The sequence below is a fragment of the Nyctereutes procyonoides genome, unplaced genomic scaffold (genome assembly GCF_905146905.1).
Source record: "Nyctereutes procyonoides isolate TBG_1078 unplaced genomic scaffold, NYPRO_anot_genome, whole genome shotgun sequence".
Lineage (NCBI taxonomy): Eukaryota > Metazoa > Chordata > Mammalia > Carnivora > Canidae > Nyctereutes > Nyctereutes procyonoides.
The window spans coordinates 7,686,864-7,705,545 of record NW_026575159.1 but is presented as its reverse complement, the minus strand read 5'-3'; the positions used below and the strand labels follow the sequence as shown (position 1 = coordinate 7,705,545).

At 31.7% G+C, this 18,682-nt stretch overlaps 1 protein-coding gene across 3 annotated transcripts in view; it reads left to right on the top strand.

Annotated features, from left to right (window-relative positions):
- The window catches only part of CSMD3 (CUB and Sushi multiple domains 3), a 1,184,516-nt gene that overhangs the window by 1,011,948 nt on the left and 153,886 nt on the right, over positions 1–18,682 (top strand). For 2 of the 3 annotated variants that reach the window (XM_055314111.1, XM_055314109.1), the window contains 4 exons: positions 3,122–3,235; positions 3,725–3,820; positions 5,360–5,563; positions 16,591–16,715. In XM_055314111.1, the coding sequence (XP_055170086.1) occupies positions 3,122–3,235; positions 3,725–3,820; positions 5,360–5,563; positions 16,591–16,715 (539 nt within the window). The remainder of the gene's footprint in view (positions 1–3,121; positions 3,236–3,724; positions 3,821–5,359; positions 5,564–16,590; positions 16,716–18,682) is intronic. The other variant, XM_055314112.1, reaches the window with a different exon arrangement.

Sequence of the window (18,682 nt, the reverse complement as noted above, 5' to 3'; positions counted from 1 at the left end):
TGTTGGAAACTAAGAAAAAGAAGATAGAGGGCTCTCTAATCATTTCAGGAAGTATAAAACCCAGACTCTGAGGTTAATTGTAGTCCAATTAAATAAATAAAATAAAATAAATAAAATAAATAGATGAAATAAAAAGATGGTCCAGTCATTAGGTTGAGGTTCTAGATCAGTGTTAATTTTTGTTTTGTTTTGTTTTGTTTTTTAAAGAGGGTAACCATGACTCGCATGCAAATATAAGTAAACATGTATCAATTTTTTTCACGTATCAAAAATTTTATTTAACTCAGGAATTAACATACACCACAGACCTCCAAAACACAGGTGACCCAGAAGGGTATGCTAAAAAACATTTCACTTACCAAAAAAACAACATTCAGTTATCTTTTGATCCATCTTAAAGTTTTTCCGCAATTTTTTCCTACAATAGGCTCAAGCATGCAAAGGTTGCAGTTGGCCATTCAGAACATTTTAGAAGCAGAAGACCTACTACTGTGTGCATAAGAAAACTAAATAAAGCCATTTATGGACAGCATGGAGAAGCAAATACAAGGTTTACCATTGAATTCTTGAGATTTCTGGCTGAGAAAGATTTGGTTCGGGCTTGTAACATAATTTAGTGAGGCAATACTTAACCGTGGTAATGTGTAGGAAATCAGATCATGATGCAAGTGTTCTTGATGTTTCATACTACAAAAAACGTATTCAAAATGTATTTAAAATTTTATTTTTCATAAAATGGTTTAGCATACTCTCAGAATAACTTTTTTTTTAGTAATAGAAGGTGTTTTAAATTTAAGATTTCCATTGGCTATATTAATGCAAAGTTAAAAAGTAGTAGCTTACTAATAGCTAATAGGTATTAATGAGACTAGATTCAACACTACATTCCCTCCCCTCTACCCTTCTCTGTTCTCTCCACTGTCACCACAGAATTAGCACAACAAATTGCAGGCACAAGTTACCAAAAACCCTCCAAGGACACATTCTACAGTTTTCATTACTTAACGTGATGCAAATACTCCGTGTTAATGGCTATGTTGTTAGAAGTTACGCTTTCAACATAACCAGTTCACAAGTGACACAAAGTTCTGGTCTACCTGTAGAGAAATAAGAATTGTAAACAAAAGGACTAAAAACAAGGGAAAAATTGTTTTTTCCTTTTTCCTTAGAAAAAGCTCTTGAAAAAAATTAAAAAAAAAAAAAAGAAAAGAAAAAGCTCTTGGATAATTGTTTTTTGGTCTCGAGTTTTTTTGTGGGGGAGGGTTGTTTTGTTTTTTAGATATTGTTTATAATGTGGTAGTTTGCTTGGGAATTGGGCTTGTTTCTAATGATATGTGAAATATTTTGGCAGAAACAGTTAAAGGATGTTGAGTTTTAGTGTTGTTGTTGTTTTTCTAATGTGTTCCCAAAAAAGATAGAGAAAGAATATTTTATCTACCAAGAGCTTGATTGTTCAGTGTTTTTAGCAAAGTGCTTATGATTAGGCTAACATGACTTTGGGGTGGGGGGTAAGGGGACCCTTGGAAAGGCAGTGGTAACATCTGCATTGTATTAGAAACTTTTAAAGACACAGTTGGAAACAGATCAAACGCCAATCTAAACAAATGCAAAAAAGAAAACAAAAACTTTCTTAATATTTTTTAGAATATTTTTGAGATAGTTTGGGATTTGGTGGACCAATATATGGATCTTTTAAAATGATCTGGACTGAAATTTCATATGGCTTGTAAATGATAGACTACATGTATCTGATTCGATAGAAACATAAATTTGTTTTCATGACTTTTAAGAAATGTTTTTGGGAGGATTATTTATGAAATATAGCACATCAATGTTCAGGAATTGTTCAAAGCAACAACTCTGTATCTGTATTCATTTTCCTTTACTTCATAAAGAACTGGACTGAGATCACCAGCTTATTTTAGCAAGCAAAAAAAATGTATATCAATCTATCTATTTATCCACATTTATACATATATATGTATATATATATATTTGCTTATAGTATTATGTGTGTGTGTTCATATGCAAAACTCAGCATGTTTCATATGAATTAGTTAGTCTGTCTTCAAAGGATCACCAAAGGATGACCATAAACTTGATTTAAGTGTGAATGATGATGAACTTTTAAAATATATATATTCATGCAATGTATAGTTTAATTACAGTAATGTGATTTTGAGTTTTTACATTATTAAAATTTAAAATTTAAAAAATCACCTTTTAAACCCCATAATTTTTTCTATTCAATAAAATGTTGTAAGGATAATTCTTATTACATATTTCCTTTTTTAAAAAACACAAAATATAAGCTTATCTCTGCTTTGGATTAGGTTCTTTCTTTCCTAAGTTTTATTTTCTATCATTTCTACACATGTGAAGTTCACATATAATTGAAGGAAAAGCACAAAAAGAAGAAACATAAGTATCTATTGATATGTACTTCAGATCTGTACTTACTATGAGAAACCAACCATTTTGTAAAATTTTACATCTCCATTGCTGAGGAATTATGTATAATATTTATTTTGGCAGAACGTTAACAATGTTTAGGAATCATTTTTAAGTTACAATGTGAACTAAACACTATACCTAAAAAGTATCTTGCTGATACTTTTCCAGTGAAACTATTACTCATAATGGAACAGGATTTTAAAGGCAATCTAAAAAAGAAAAAAAAATCCCCCTAAATTGAAACATTGTCTATCTTATAGAAAAGAGGAGAAAAAAATTAGAAAAAGAGAAGAGAGTCACAAAGTGAAAGAATCAAACTACCAATGGAAAATCAGAGTTATTCTAATGTATTAATCACCAACCTTATGATGACTTCTTATCTAAAAATAAATGTTATACTCATGTAATTTATTTTTTTAAAAAATAGTATTTTAAAAATTTTATTGCTTTTAGGCTATGGTCATTACCTTTATGACCTGAAATACATGTGTTAGGCATACCAACCAATTGGCACCTACCCTCTTTTAAAGGTAGAAAAAAGATGAGTATTATATTGTAATACTTTGTTCTCTCTCTCCTCCTCTTTCTATTTTTTTTTTTTTTATTTTTTGTTTTCGTTTTTGGATGGTTGGTGATTTGTTTGCTTCTCCTGGTTCCTGTTGATCAGTGGTGTTTGGCCAGTTTGTATTTTTCCAGACATCACTCCACGATGTTGTTGAGGTGTATGATGGGCCAACTCAGCAATCTTCTCTGTTATCTTCCCTCTCAGGATCCCATTCAGGTATCCTTTACTAGAACTGCCATGCATCAGTTATTGATTAAAGACTGACTTTGATTGGTATTATAGTGAAAGTTGAGATTTATGTCATCCATATGAGAAACTGAAAATAGAATCACTCTTTATTGAAAACAAAATAGAAACACGATAGTAACTCAAATGCTTGAGAAAAATATTACCAACTATTTTTGGGGATTGTAATCAAGTAAATATAATATTTAGACAGTTTGTGGTATTTAATGTAATATAAAATATTTAAGGATTATTTTTTAAATGAGACAATATGTATCAAACTGTAATTAAAGCCTTCTGGTAAAAAGGTTGAGATTGAAGCTGAACCCAAAGAAAATATATTGTCAGAGGTAGGATATATTAAAGTACTTTGATAGAACATAGATTAACATTTTCAAATAACAGTGTAAATTAATATAATTTGTTAGGTTTACTGAATGAAATTATTTATGATATCTTAGTGTTTGTTTTGTTGAGTAGGAGAATCACTTCCACTGAGTTCAGGTAATCAGATCACAATTCGATTTACTTCAGTTGGACCAATAACAGCTAAGGGATTTCACTTTGTTTATCAAGGTAAGTGACCCTGTAGCCTAGAAACACACTAAGGAATGATGTCAGTTTCTTCATGCTATGTTCAGAATTATTAATGATGAGATCCTCATAACCATATAGGAGAGATCAAGGTTGCGTATTTTTTTTTAAGTTTTGCCCTGTTCCCTCCCCCATCACTAGAGCACTGTTACTTTGACCAAAGTCATAAGTGACCTATTGCTTCCATCATCATTCTCAAGTATGATTTTCCTTCTTTCCAACATATTGTTCTAAAACATTTTTTTTCTGACAACTCTTCACTCTTTACATATTCTATTTTCCCCATAGTCTAGCATTCTAAATTAAAAATGTGTAAAATTTTGTGCTGATGTATTTAGACATGCAGGGAAATCATTATTCTATTCTAAAATTTTAGTTTCTTATTCTCTCAGGAAATTTCAAACTTTCTTCATGGCTATTAGATTTTGTGCACAATTGAAAGTTTGTTTACACAGATTCTTCTCACCTTTTATAGACAAGCTTCCACATTATCATTAAAATATTAAGGGCTATAATTTGAAACATTTTGTTTTAATTGTGTATGATCATGTGGTAGTTATTCTCAAATGTATCTGGAACTTTGTTCTTAAGACATTTATAAACATATGTGATTTGATACTTTTGTTAACTCTTTTTATTCCATTTATAATGTTGGCTATAATATTTTACTATTTCATTTTTAATAGTATTCCTTTATTAATCAGTATATGATATTATGAATTTAAAAAGGCACTATTACAAGTCACATAAGAGGAATGAATCTATTTGGAATTCATCATGTCATTTTTTGGGCTGTTGTCAAAGTCTTTAATTCCATCTCTATGTGTTTTAAAAAGAAAAAACATCCTGTTATCATTCTATTTTACTAAACAAACAAAAAAAAGTCACAATCAAATGACATACCTATAAAGTCTAAAAACAATTTCAAATTTGATATTATGATTATTAAAAACTTCTATTGTTGTTAATCTGTCTGACTTCTATTCTACTTAGTCTTGAACATTGCCTTCATCAATAACAAACATATTTTGAACAACTAAGTTTGTGAACACGCTGTGAAATTAGTAAAGTGTTTTTTTAAAATCTATGAAACTACTGAAAAATAAAATGTGACATAACCTTATGTAACCTGACACATGTTTGAACTTGGTATCCCAGTTTAAAAAGAAAAAAAATATCTTTTAATTATCATCCTATAAATTGAAATACCTAATTCAAACTACTTTGTTATAAGTTTGGTAAAACAAAAAATAAGGAAAAAAAAACTTATGATGATGTTAATGTTTAAAGGATCAAAAGTAAAGTGTTTTTTTAATAAGAAATCTTGATGACAATAGCAGTATTCATTTTAAATTGTATTTAATTCTGAGTAAATATAAACTTTTAGAAATTTATTCAAGATGTTAATTTGAGTGCAGATAAAAGAGAAGACTTCTTTGAAATTTGCTTAAATAGTTACATTTTGAAATTTGTATTTCTCCACCAAATATGAAATTAAAATCAACAATTATTTGTATACAGCTGTTCCTAGAACAAGTTCCACACAATGCAGTTCTGTGCCTGAACCAAGATTTGGAAGAAGGATTGGCAATGAATTTGCGGTTGGTTCATTGGTTCTTTTTGAATGTAATCCAGGATATATTCTCCATGGATCCATAGCAATTAGGTGTGATACAGTGCCCAATTCTTTAGCCCAATGGAATGATTCCTTACCCACCTGTATTGGTGAGTATATAAATTTAAATGCTTTGTGATTGTGTATATTTATATAAAAATTAGTTATCTTGCATTTATCAATAATTTTATTTTAAATCTAATAGTTACGCATTAATTTTTAAACTATGTCATTAGTTAAGATGTACCTAAATATGCAAGCAAATGTGGATATTTGATGCAGCTCAGATGTAATGTGATCAATGAAAAATATTTTGTGTTGACTTAGCTGGATAGTTTCTTCATTTATTGATTTAGATGTATGAAGGTATAGGTACATGTTGACAATAAAACAAAAATTGAATGCTATTAGTATGGGATTATTGATATAAATATCTCTACAATTTTATGCAGAGATTCCTATGCCAGTATGTAAAGAGTTTATGTATTGTTTAAAGATCTCAGAAGGGATTTTTTTGAGCATATTCTACTTTAGCATCAAAAGAATTACAAAATATGCATTAGAAAATAAATCTGTTTTTTTTCTTTTTTCTATTAGTTATAGATACATGTAAAAAATACAAAATAAGGGATTTTTTTCAGTCTCTCACAAGTCTAAGTAGTAACACTTTGAATGATTAGAGTATAAAGGGTTAGCCAGAAATCTAATTGTTTAAAAATTTATTTTTTCAAGACTGTATCCAATTTAAAATGGTAAATAGAATATACACTTTCTAAAGTTATGGGCTCTTAACCCTGGTAAATTATATGAAACAGATTAAAACATTTACTAAGCCATAAAAATTTTGAATTTTATATATTTCAGGATCATTACAATGACTTTTGTTTCTTGTAGAATTCCATAGATTTGGAAAAGGTAGATTAGGAAGTTTATCTCTTCTCTATCCCAAGGGCATACCTGGAAATTATTTTCTTTGATTACATGGTATTATATTATTTTAAAAAAGATTTATGTATTTATTTGAGAGAGAGTATGTGTGTGGGGGGGTGGGTGGAAGGCAGAGGGAGATGGAGGGAATCTCAAGCAGACTTCCACTGAGCAGGAAGCCTAAGGCAGAGTTCCATCTCAGGATACCGAGATTATGACTGGAGCCAAAATTAAAGGTCTGATGCTTAACCAACTGAGCCACCCAGATGCCCCTGATTATATAGTATTATATTAAAAGAAGAATGCTAAAACTTAATCTCAGGTTAAGAAATAGCTCTTATGAATTGAATTCATTAAAATTTTTTTGGTAGGTGATTTAGAAAATAAGAATTTTTTTAGAAAAGAGATAAGCAAATTTTGTTTTTATTTTAATAATCTTAATTCCAATTTTTCATAGAATGGGACATGATTGTGTATATGCATACATGCAATATATACACTTATAAATATATAAAATATATTTTATTTTTAAAATGTATTTTAAATAACACATCTTGTCATATCTGAAAAGAAATTATGTGTATCGGTATGTTTTATTTTTAACTTTTAAAAACATATTTTACTGTATTTTAACACAGATTTAACATATTGTTAGTTCATAGTTCATTAAAATAACTTGTATTTTAAAATTGCGAATCAATATATTAATTACTACTGAGGAAGGAGTAAAGATAAAGTCTGTTTAATATGCATTTATAGAACATGTAATTTATATAGGATATATCTGCCCTAAGTTTAATACATTTTACCACCCAAATAAGGACATTATTGATAATTTTGCTGGGAAGATGGTATAAACTAAGGCTATTATAAACATAAAGAGAGGATGGATGGTCACTTGGTCCTTCTAAGAACTTGATATCACCAGCCCCAAAACAGATATACCCTATTGAAATACATTTTTGACAGTTAACAAGTATAGGAAAACAAATCATTTGGAGTTAATGTTCCTTGTATTTTTTTTACCTAGCATAGAACTAGGGTTAATGGAACTAACAGATATTCCCCTTTCTGTGCTTTCATACTCTCATAAAGACAAAGCAGATAATGTTTCTTCTTTTGAACACAATATATGTTGACTTCATACTCTTATAAAACAATAATAAATAAATTATCCTAAGCTAAAGGACCATGAACTGAGAGAAATGTTCTTATATGTCTATGCCAAAATTAGTCATGCAATATGCATAAATTGGAAATTACATTGCTTTAAATCAGCTTAATAATTGAAGACAGACACATGATAATAAATCTCTTCAGCCTCACAATGGATTTTTTTTAATATTTCTCTATAAATATCAGGAATCAGTCGTTATTTCTGTCTCACTTTTCCTGGTAATTATTTACATAATTTATGTCACTTTTAGTTTATTCATGTAGATAATGAAAGAAAATATCAATACCATATGACAGAAGGTAACTAGGTAAGTAGCTATCTTAATTTAGTTTCATATATATGATGAAAATTCCTTGAAGATAATAATTTATTATAAAAATAGAATATAGTGACATCTGAAAGCTCATATACTAGCTCATTAATCTTTAAATATCATTGAAAAAATCATTTATTGCTCTAGTTTGCATGCTAAGAGAACCTATATATGCAAAGAAATTTAGTATAAATCTATAAATTACCCCTTAAAGGCTCTATTTGTATATTTATCATGTTAATATACTAAATAAAGGAGGAAAGTTGTAAGGAATCATATAAAACTGAGTAAAATCCCCATAGCTGGGAATCGTAGGTTCTCAGCTTAAAGGTTAAGTTTTGGGCAATAGTCTTGTACTTTGACGTTATACTGGGATGTAGTGAGTTACTACATGATCCTGGAAAATTTACACAATTTCTGATTCTTAATTGCCATATTGTTAAAGCAGGAAAATAAAAGAATTTCCCACATTGGTTTATTGTGACTATTACATTATTTGGCATAGTTCTTGGAGCCCTGTAGGTAGTCAATAATTAAATTGTTTTTGTTGTTGCCAAATCTTCCATCAAAGAATCAGGAGAGGAGACTTTAATTCTAAAAGTATTAGATCTAGAATATAGAATTATGCAGTGCCGACAGAAAGCTTGATATTATTGTTTCTCAGTTGTTGATATGTTGTTTTAGTAATACTTTAAAGTTAATAAACGTGAAAATTATCTTCCACAGAAGATTTTTTTGCATTTTAAAAAGGCTAAAAATACGGACTCCGTTCATGTTTTCCAATTCTAATAATTTAGAATTATTATAATGTATGGCCCTTTGAATATAATACTTTTTTGCACTTAAAACTTTTAAGAAAGACAGTGGAAGAAATATAATGATTTCTTGAGAATCATTTTCTTGAGAATAATAGTAATTATTTATTAAAATATGCTATTTTGGAGGACTGAAATTCCTTTTCATTAGTTGATACACGTAAGGACAAAAAGTTGAAAGGAGCTGTCTTAAAACAATAGGCATATGTTCATGATTTGGTTTGTTCTCATTGTTTGCAAAAGTATAAAATTAAAATAAAGTTAAAATTTAAACAGCAATGGGGCACCTGGGTGGCTCAGTTGGTTAAGCATCTGATTTGATTTTTGGCTCAGGTCGTGAGATCCAACGTCGGGTTCCATGCTGGCTGTGCAGCCTGCTTGAGATTTCCTCTCTCTCTCTGTTGTGTGCTCTCTCTCTCTCTCAAAAAAAAAATACAATAAATAAATTAAAAAAACAGTAATTATAACAGCTGCATTTGGCTTTGAGAGCATATATATTTAACAAAGATTTGCATTAAGACTTTTTTTCTTCTCTTGAAACTTTAAAAAACTTCATTATTCAAAGAAATTTTTTTTTTGTCCATGAAAGTATGAAAATGAGATAGGCTTAGAACAAAGAGATAAAAAGACATAACAAAAGGACTAAAACAAGAAAAATGAATGAACATTTTAGGAATAAGAAAGGGAAATGAAAGAAGGAGGAGTATATTGTAGGATAGGAAGAATAAGAATCCTAATTCCTAAACATAAATCATTTTTATTTAAAGCAGAAGAAAATCCCTACTCTCTATATTATTACAAAAATTTTTGTATCTTAATTAAAGAAGCTGTTAGCTTATTTTTTGTTTCATTTTTTTAAATTTAAATTCCAGTTAGTTAACATATAGTGTAATATTAGTTTCAGGAGTATTACAGAGCTTTTTCGTGTATGTCACATGTATCAATCACTTGGTTAAACCCAGTGTTTTTGCAATCAGAAATAAAAATCCATGTAAATAGAGGACAGTGATGCTATTCAACTATGGTCATTTCAGCAAGGACAAGAGTTCCTATGAGGCACTAAAGCCAATTCAAGCCTTTCAAATCAGACCCTAGTTCATGGCTGACATTCAACTTCAAGAATAAATGTTAGTGTACTCTCCTTAACTCAGCTGGATTCAGCCTCCTTTCTACTTTAAGGCAAAAGATGAAGGGGTCAGGAACCATTACAGTCTCTCTATTACTGTATCTAGGTAAGTTGAACATAGAACAGACTATTGTCTGTTTTTGCACTGGTTTGAAAATGTATACCTAGATATAGAAAATAGAATAAGACAACTTGTTTTCTCCCAAGTTCACATGAAATGGACATATTTCTTTTATACCATTTCAGAAATAATGTACACCCTGTAGAATAGGTGTTATCCAGAAAATTGAGTATACTACAGAAGGACCTATAGTATCTATATTATCTATGTGAGACCAAAAATAGAAAGGTGATGATTCTAAATGACACTCAGATGATGACTCAGTTTAGGTTCTACCATTTGGTCCAACTGCTAATCTCTACATAAATAAAAATATATTTGTAATTCTATTTTTAAATATTTTTTATTTCTATTATTAAATATTTCATAAAAATAAATAATTGTGTCTTAAAATATTTTATAAAAATAATTGTATCTTAAATATTCAAAAAAGGAAAAGGAAAAGGTTTGATATATATAGTTATCTTAATATCAAAGCATTATCTTTAATTTAATTTAATTTTTTAAAATGTTATTTATTTATTTGAGAGATAGTGGGGTGTGGTGAGGACGAAGAAGGAGCAGAGGGAGAGGGATATGCAGACTCTGGCTGAGCACAGAGCTCCACACAGGGCTTGATCTCAGGACCCTGAGATCATGATCTGAGCCAAAATGAAGAGTTAGACACATAACATACTAAACCTCCTTGGGTACCCCAAAGCATTATCTTTAATTTTTAGTTCATTTTCAACATTTGTTCATAGATAAAATATTAACTGCTTCAAAACCCTTGAACTTTCTATTTTTTCTTCTTGAAACAAACATTCCCAAAGATCTTTTAGGCTTACTATACCACTTTATTCAACCTGATAATAATATTCCTTGAACATCCTGTGTAAAATATTTTTCTGCCACCCATCCTCCATTTGTTTTATACCTTTATCCTGCTTTTATTTAATGGCAACCAGCCACTATATTACATATAGTTTGGGGTTTTGTTTTGTTTTTAGTATCTTAATCGTTCTCATCTTCTTTTGCCAAGACACTATATTGTTTTTATATTCCACCAAAAGAGGACCTGGTGTATAATAGGTATTCAGTAAAGGTTTGCTCAATGAATGGATTTTAACAATTAGCTGTGATTATTTCTTGAATTCTTGTAGAGGTCAAACAACTGGGCAATTTCCCAAATCCAGGGCCCGTGCATTTTCAATCTCAGGCTTTCGCTAGGTGGTGATGTTGTTGCTCACTTTGCTTGCTTAGACCCTTGAAAGCCAGAAGTTTGGAACTCTTCTGAGACTATTTCTGTAGGAAAGAGATATAGGTAAAGCACAGTTTACATATAATGTGGGTAGTTTTATTCTGAGAGAGAATAGATTCTCTGTTTATACTTTACAGTTTAGATACAGTCTTTGACAATCTATTTCCTGGATTTTATGATTGTATTTTCTCTACCTTTACTGCTCAGTGAATGCTCAATTAAAAGTTTAAGCCAAGTTAGCATCATTTGAAACCAAAGAAGGCAGCTTTCCACATTCCTAATGATTTCCACATCCACTATATTATTTTAGTTTTATGGTTCTTACTACTGTTACCAACACTTCATTTTTTGTGTTCTAGTAGTACACAATAAAATGTTCTATAATTTTGCAAAACCTGACAGACTGAAAATAAACTGTTGGGTGGAAAGCAGCCCCCTTTGTCATAATATGTGATTTGTATGTATAGTTAAAATGATTAAATACTAAGGTAGGGGATCCACAGGTTTAAATGACCAGTATGTAAATAATATTTAGTAATCTTGTACAAATCTGTTTTATCAAGCCATTCTTAGGTAAATTACAGTACAGTGATAGTTTGATAAGAGCACTGGGTTTGAAATAAATACAAAACTGAAAAATATTCTGAAGACTGAGTTTTTATCTTACAAATTTGACCTTGTTACACTTCAGATTTTTTAAAATTTCCTGTCTTATAAAACTCCAACCTCTCCTCGCTCTGAGACTATGTGATTCAAATAACCCCCTGCAGCCACTAATAGCTCTGACAATATATGGCCTTAGGCATAAGTACTTTTGTTAGTGGGAGGTCTCTTTTGAAAAGCTCCTGAACCTGCCATTTACTGCCCTTAGGCAAAAAGTCTTTAATTAGCTGCTTATCCCATCACCTTTATCTGGTTCTCCCCCCTCCACCCAACAGGCAAGACCTTTAGAGACCCAGAAAGAACTACTTTTACTTGGATTAGCTCCATGGCAACCTGTTTATATCACCCTTTCTTAGAGCAGGAGAGAAATTGATGAAGAAATAAATACAGGAGCTGAAACCTCATTCATTGATTCATTTATTCATCCAACCATTCATCCATGAAGAGGTTATTCAAAATAATGATAAAGAGCAATTAACATTTGTAAGAACCAATATTAAGCATTTTCTTTTTTAATGTTGATACTAACACAAGGAGGTAAAACCTCTGTGGTTTAGAGATAAAAACAGAATTAGAATTTGAACCCAGGTTGTTTGCCTAAAGCCTGTTCTCTTAATCCATGTTACATAGTGTAGTATTAATCAGTAGGGAAATATATCTTTTAAAATAAGAAACAAATGTTAGATTAATAAACATGGGAATTGAAACTTTATAAAATATCATTTATATAGTAATGCATATCTGGGGATACTTTTAAAGTATATTTTTATACTATAATATGAAAATTTATATTGTTATATATGGCTTCTTTAGGAAAATACTAAGAGAAAGGAATAATGCAGGAATGATAAAGAGGGACTTGTAACCACAATATACCTGTATACCACAGATAAACAAGCAGGCTATCAACAGTTTATTCAACATTTAGTGAGTGCTTACTAAGTGTCAGTCTCTATTCTAGCTTTGAATAAGAAGATAAGATCCCTGCCCTTATTGAATTTACATACTCTATATGAGTAGAGGGAGATTGAGCAACACATCAATAATGTGTTCTCTTACTTCAGATAGTGATTAAGTACTGTGGGGAAAAGTAAAGAAGGGACTGGAAGTCAGAAGAAGACATCCAGGGCATGCTGCTGTCTTATATCCAAATAAGACAAACGGAGGTGCGTTATAAATGTGTTGGAAGTAAATAAGCATATAGACTGTGAGGCAGAGACAGATCTTGACACATTCAAGCCACAGCAAGAATCCCAGGTGTCTGGAACAGAGTGAATGATGGCAAACATGATAGAAGAGTTTGGGAGGCAGAGCAGAGGCCAAGTCATATGGAGCCTCAAAGGCTGTGGGGAGTTTGACTTTTCTCTAAGGAATGAGGGAATTTATGGAGCCTCAAAGGCTGTGGGGAGTTTGACTTTTCTCTAAGGAATGAGGGAATTTATTGAGCTAGAGAATGATGTGGTTTTAGTTCTAAAAAATCACTGTGGCCAGGGTAAAGAAGAGTGGAATAGAATCAAAAAGACAGAATACAAGGGGATTGCAGTAGTGAAGAGGAACGGTAATAGTAATTTTGATAGAACTGATGAGAACTGATAAGCTTTGGAATATATTTTTTAAATATTACTGAGAAAGTTTACTGATAGGTTGAGTATAGATGTAAATGTGAATTTGAGGGACGCCTGGATGACTCAGTGGTTGAGTGTCTGCCTTGGGTTCAGGGCGTAATCCCAGGGTCCTGGGATTGAGTCCCGCATCAGGCTCCCCATAGGGAGCCTGCTTTTCCCTCTGCCTCTGTCTTTGCCTCTGTCTCTCTCTGTGTCTCTAATGAGTAAATAAATAAAATCATCAAATAAATAAATAAATGTGAATTTGAATATAAGAAAGAGAAATTAAGATGAATGAGTCCTAGATTTTTGGCCTAGAGCTAGGTGAATGTGGTGACATTTCCTGAGATGAAGAATGCTATAGCTAGAGGAAAATTTCAAAAGCATTGTTTTAGACATACTAATTAGGCAGATTATTTCAGCATTCTGAGCAAAAGTCAGATTTTGAGATAAACATTTAGTAGTAATATAGATGACATGGAAATAGATGCCATTATTGAGGGGTGATATTTGGAAAGAAAAGAAAAGGTGGCTTAGGTCAGAGGGTGTTACAACATTTAAAGGATCAGAGGAGGAGGGTGAGAAGAAAGAAAGAAAGAAAGAAAGAAAGAAAGAAAGAAAGAAAGAAAGAAAAAGAAAGAAAAAAAGAAGAAAGAAAGAAAGAAAGAAAGAAAGAAAGAAAGAAAGAAAGAAAGAAAGAAAAGATTGATTGTTGAGTATAGCCAGTGGTATAGAAAAAAGCAGGATAGTGTGATATCCCAATGGCCAGGCAAAGAAAGACTCAAGTTAGATGAACTGATCAATAGGAAGAAATAATTACTCATAGATTGAGTAAAATGCAAATTAAGAATTGAATATCACATTGCAACAAGAATATTCTGGTGACTTTGGCATAGTCATTTTGAAGGAGTGGAGACAAAAGCCTTATGAAATGAATGGAGGAAGAGGAGGTTTGCCACTGTGGCAGCAGGGAAGGAAACCTTAGGAAGAAAAAAAAAGAAGGTAAGTTAGAATCTTAGCACCACAGTGAGCAGAGTTCCAGACAAAAAGTGGATTGCTTCATCTCCTCAGTCTTCAGTCTCTTAGAAGAGTATAAGATATAGAAAGACTGTGAAAATATATATGAGCTATACTATGATGGAGCTGTATAAGAAAGAACTTGGTGCTGTGGAAAACTATGGGACATCTAACAGATAAGGGAGTCAGCAAAAAGCCAAAGAAGTAATATCAACATTGAATGACCATGGATGGTAGTGTTGGCTATGTGGGAGAAGGACATGCCAAGTCACAGCACTAAGAGAGTATATTAGCTGAGTAGACTGAACAGGGATAAGGGATTATGATGATGATGTATTGTGAAATCATGGGTACATAGAAGCCTGGAAGTGTAGTTAGAAACCGATAAAGTCAACTGTACTTATCTGTAGAAGTGAGGCAATTTTTGAAGGATTTTCAGCATTGAAATAACATGATCAAATTTTAATTTTAAAAGGTCATTTTAAAAATAATAAGGAGACATATTACATGGATAACACACCCGCCATAATGAGGTCCACTGATATGATTAATGAAGTAACTTAGGGGGAAAAAAAATGAGGCTGAGGTAGGATAGTGACAATGGAGTGGAAGAACATCTGTATTTTCTTTCAACTCAAAGTCAACACTTCCTCAATCACTTATTTTTCATCTGTTTTCTGGGTGAATCTCCATTATAGAATTCTTCTTCCATGCTTGGCATGTTAATTCTCAAGTCATCCAAAACTGTTGGTTTTCTTTTTAAAGGAGCTAAATTTTTTCCGACCAAGTTAGCATGGATTGATATTTAACCCAATAACACAAATTTATAGGAAATTACAACAAAACGATTTTCTTTAAAGATACATTTTCACACTGTTAAAAAAGTTTGTAGCACTCTTTTGAGCAATTGCCCTAGGTTTTTGCATTAGGCTGTGGAGGTATGAGAAAACTATATTATTAACTTTTAAAAAATGATTATTATAAAAGATATATCCTGATATCTCACTATTATAACCAGACTACAACAAATGCCCAAGGATCAGAGTGCCAGTGGTATCTACAATAATAATAGTTGTAAAAGGAAATAGCAAAATGAAATACAATTCATTGACCTCTCACTGTGTGCCAAGTAGTTGCTAGCTTCTTTATGTACGTTATCCTATCTACACATTTTTCACAAAAGCCCCTTTTAAACAACTGCATCATCATTTCACATATGAGGTATCTGAGTTTCAGCACTAAGAGAGTATATTAGTTGAGTAGACTGAACAAGAATATCCAATATATCCAATATTACACAGTATTTAAATTTTAAAGTTAGGTCATGCCCAGAACCAAGCTGATGGTACCAGTGGTATGAGAATTTTACTTTAAAATTAGTACCTTATAAAGTGATAGAGGCCTTCATTGACTTCAGAGCAGGTCTACACACACTTACTGTTTCTTGTCATACTATAACTTGCAATGACCAGACCAGCACCATATCAAGTCTTTTTCTTCCACGGGAGGACATGGACTCTGGAGCCAAACTATCAGTATTTAAATTTCATTTTCATCTCTTAGTAGCTCTGTGATCTTGGGCAAGTTAGTTAATTGCTCAGTGACTCTCTTTTCTATAAAAATGAGAATATTTATTTTTATCTCATTGGATTTAGAGGCTTTAATGAATTAGAAATCTGTAAATCACTTAGAATAGTCCCAGGCAAATAATAGACTCAGTATAAGTGTTATTATCATCTTCCTTACTCCTGAAAAGATGCATAAAGGATGCATAAAGAAAAAATAAGATGATTCTTCAAAATTTTCTATTTCTAGATAAGAGCGGTTTTAAAGCAAATGTGCCAATGCACTTTTTTAAGTAATATACTAGAGATGATAGGCTGTCATTGAGTTCATTGTAGTATGATTTTAGATATGCCATCGTAAGGTTATCCATTCGTGTTGTCTAATTATTTTTAAAAGTTTTTAGGAAGGAAGATGTAATTTTCATTGTTCTTAGGAGTTTTAAAAAATCGTAAGATTTGGTGGTGTTTGCAATTCCAGTATCTGTCTAAGATGTTATCTCTGACCTTTTCTCTTATTTTAATCCTTTGCATTAGAATTGACTTCCTCTCTTGAATTGTTTTACTTTTAGTGCCCTGTGGTGGAATTTTAACTAAGCGCAAAGGGACTATTTTGTCTCCTGGATACCCTGAGCCTTATGACAACAATCTGAATTGTGTATGGAAGATCACAGTGCCAGAGGGAGCTGGCATTCAAGTAAGGGAATTTAAATTTCTCTCCTTTTCATTGTATGTTTGAAGTTAATCCTTTCAGAGATGACTGGATGCAGGTTACTTCTAAAGCTTTAGCCAGTACACTTCACTGACATGACTGAATGCAATAGAAAGATACTTACTAATTTTTCTATCTGCAAAAAGCGGACAACCAATTCAAGAAAGCGTAAGCAATGAGAAACGTGTGTTTTTATCTGCACTACATGGATAAGGGTTGTTTATTTCAAAGATTTATTTGTGTGATTCCAGATCCAGGTTATTCTCTATTTCTCCATTCTGCCATTTTAGCACATTGACTTAGTCCTTGAGCTTCTTTTCTCATGGCTACAAGAGCTCTAGTCATAATAGCTTTACACAGCAATGGTCAAAAGCCAAGATGGAATGTTTCTATCTTATGGACCTTTACAATGGTAAAAAAAAAAAAACTTGAGAAATCCTTCCCGTAGATTTTCCCTCTCATACTATTGACCAAAATTGCAAGAATATCCATTCCTCAGCCATATACTGGCCAGTAGCAAAAGATTTATTATGATTTGGCTCAAACAAATTAACATTAAGTACTTGGATTAAGCAAGGGCTCAGCTTCCTCTGATGTCCACTGTCCTCATTTAATTAACAAAACCAGTTATCTCATAGCAAGCAACAGGGATGCTAGTCTACATACATATTATTGCAGCTGTGACCACTTTGGGGGAGGAGAAATTTGATGAGTTATTCCGTTTTACAAGGAGATTTTTTTTTTCTGGATAAATTGATGGCATTTTACTACTGAGTCATAATATACTCCCTGGAAGGTAATTATTCTTCACAAAATATTATATAATTTATATTTCATAAAAATCACTTGTTACTTCTTCAATTGAGTCATAAGGTTTTCCTTTGCAATTGAGATATATCTACCAGCTCTGGAAAAAGTAGCCAAGAAACCACTCATTAAAACTGAAATTAGGGGGGGGCCTGGGAGGCTCAGCCCAATAGTGTCTGCCTTCAGCTGTGTTCATGATCCAGTTCCTGGGATCAAGCCCCACATTGGGCTCCCCTGCGTGAGGAGCCCGCTTCTCCCTCTCCTTCTATTCTCCCCTGCTTGTGCTCTTTCACACACATTCTCTCTGTCAAATAAATAAATAAATAAATAAATAAATAAATAAATAAATCTAAAAAGAAAAGAAAGAAAACCCTGAATTTAGAGAGTATAATTTTTAGTCAAAAAAAAAAAAAATCAACTTTTTGAATTTATCTGCTATTTTTCAGAAAATTAAAAAAAATCACTTGACAGGTATTAGGAATAACATAGGTCAGTAAACCAATGAGAAAATATGAAATGTATGTTTACAATGTTTTAAGGACATTAAAAATGAAAAGACTATAGTTCTATGCTTATATTATGGCTAGAATATCATTTTATGACTAACTTGTAAAATTCAGAGAAAACCAATCAATCCTATCTTAACACTGGTAGACAAGGATTTTAGAATTGTCCACGTTCCAGTTTGCATAGAAAATCTGCAACCAAATGCTAACTTTAGGAACTTCATTAAACATTTGCTGTATCATATACTTGTGAGTTTATGAAGGTTATCCTGGAGGCTCTATATGAATATTAGCTTTTCCATTTCTGTCTCAGTTTAGAGTAAAAAAAAACCAGAAAACAACAACACAAAACCCCTAGCATTTCTCCTTTAATTCTCATTCTTTGTTTTTGAGCCCTGCAATATGGTTTTTGCATCCAGTGCTTTAAATGAGCCACCCGTAGCAATCACTGAGGACCTCTAGGTCATTAACTGCATTGTGTTGCTCATACTGCTTATCCTGACAGCAACATTCTAATCCTGCCCATTCTCCTGTCATTCTTAAAACATATTTTTCCTCCTTAGTTTTCACGGTACCAATACTCTCTTAGATTTTGTTTTATTTCTTTTTTACATCTTGCTTCTACATCTAGGAACATGG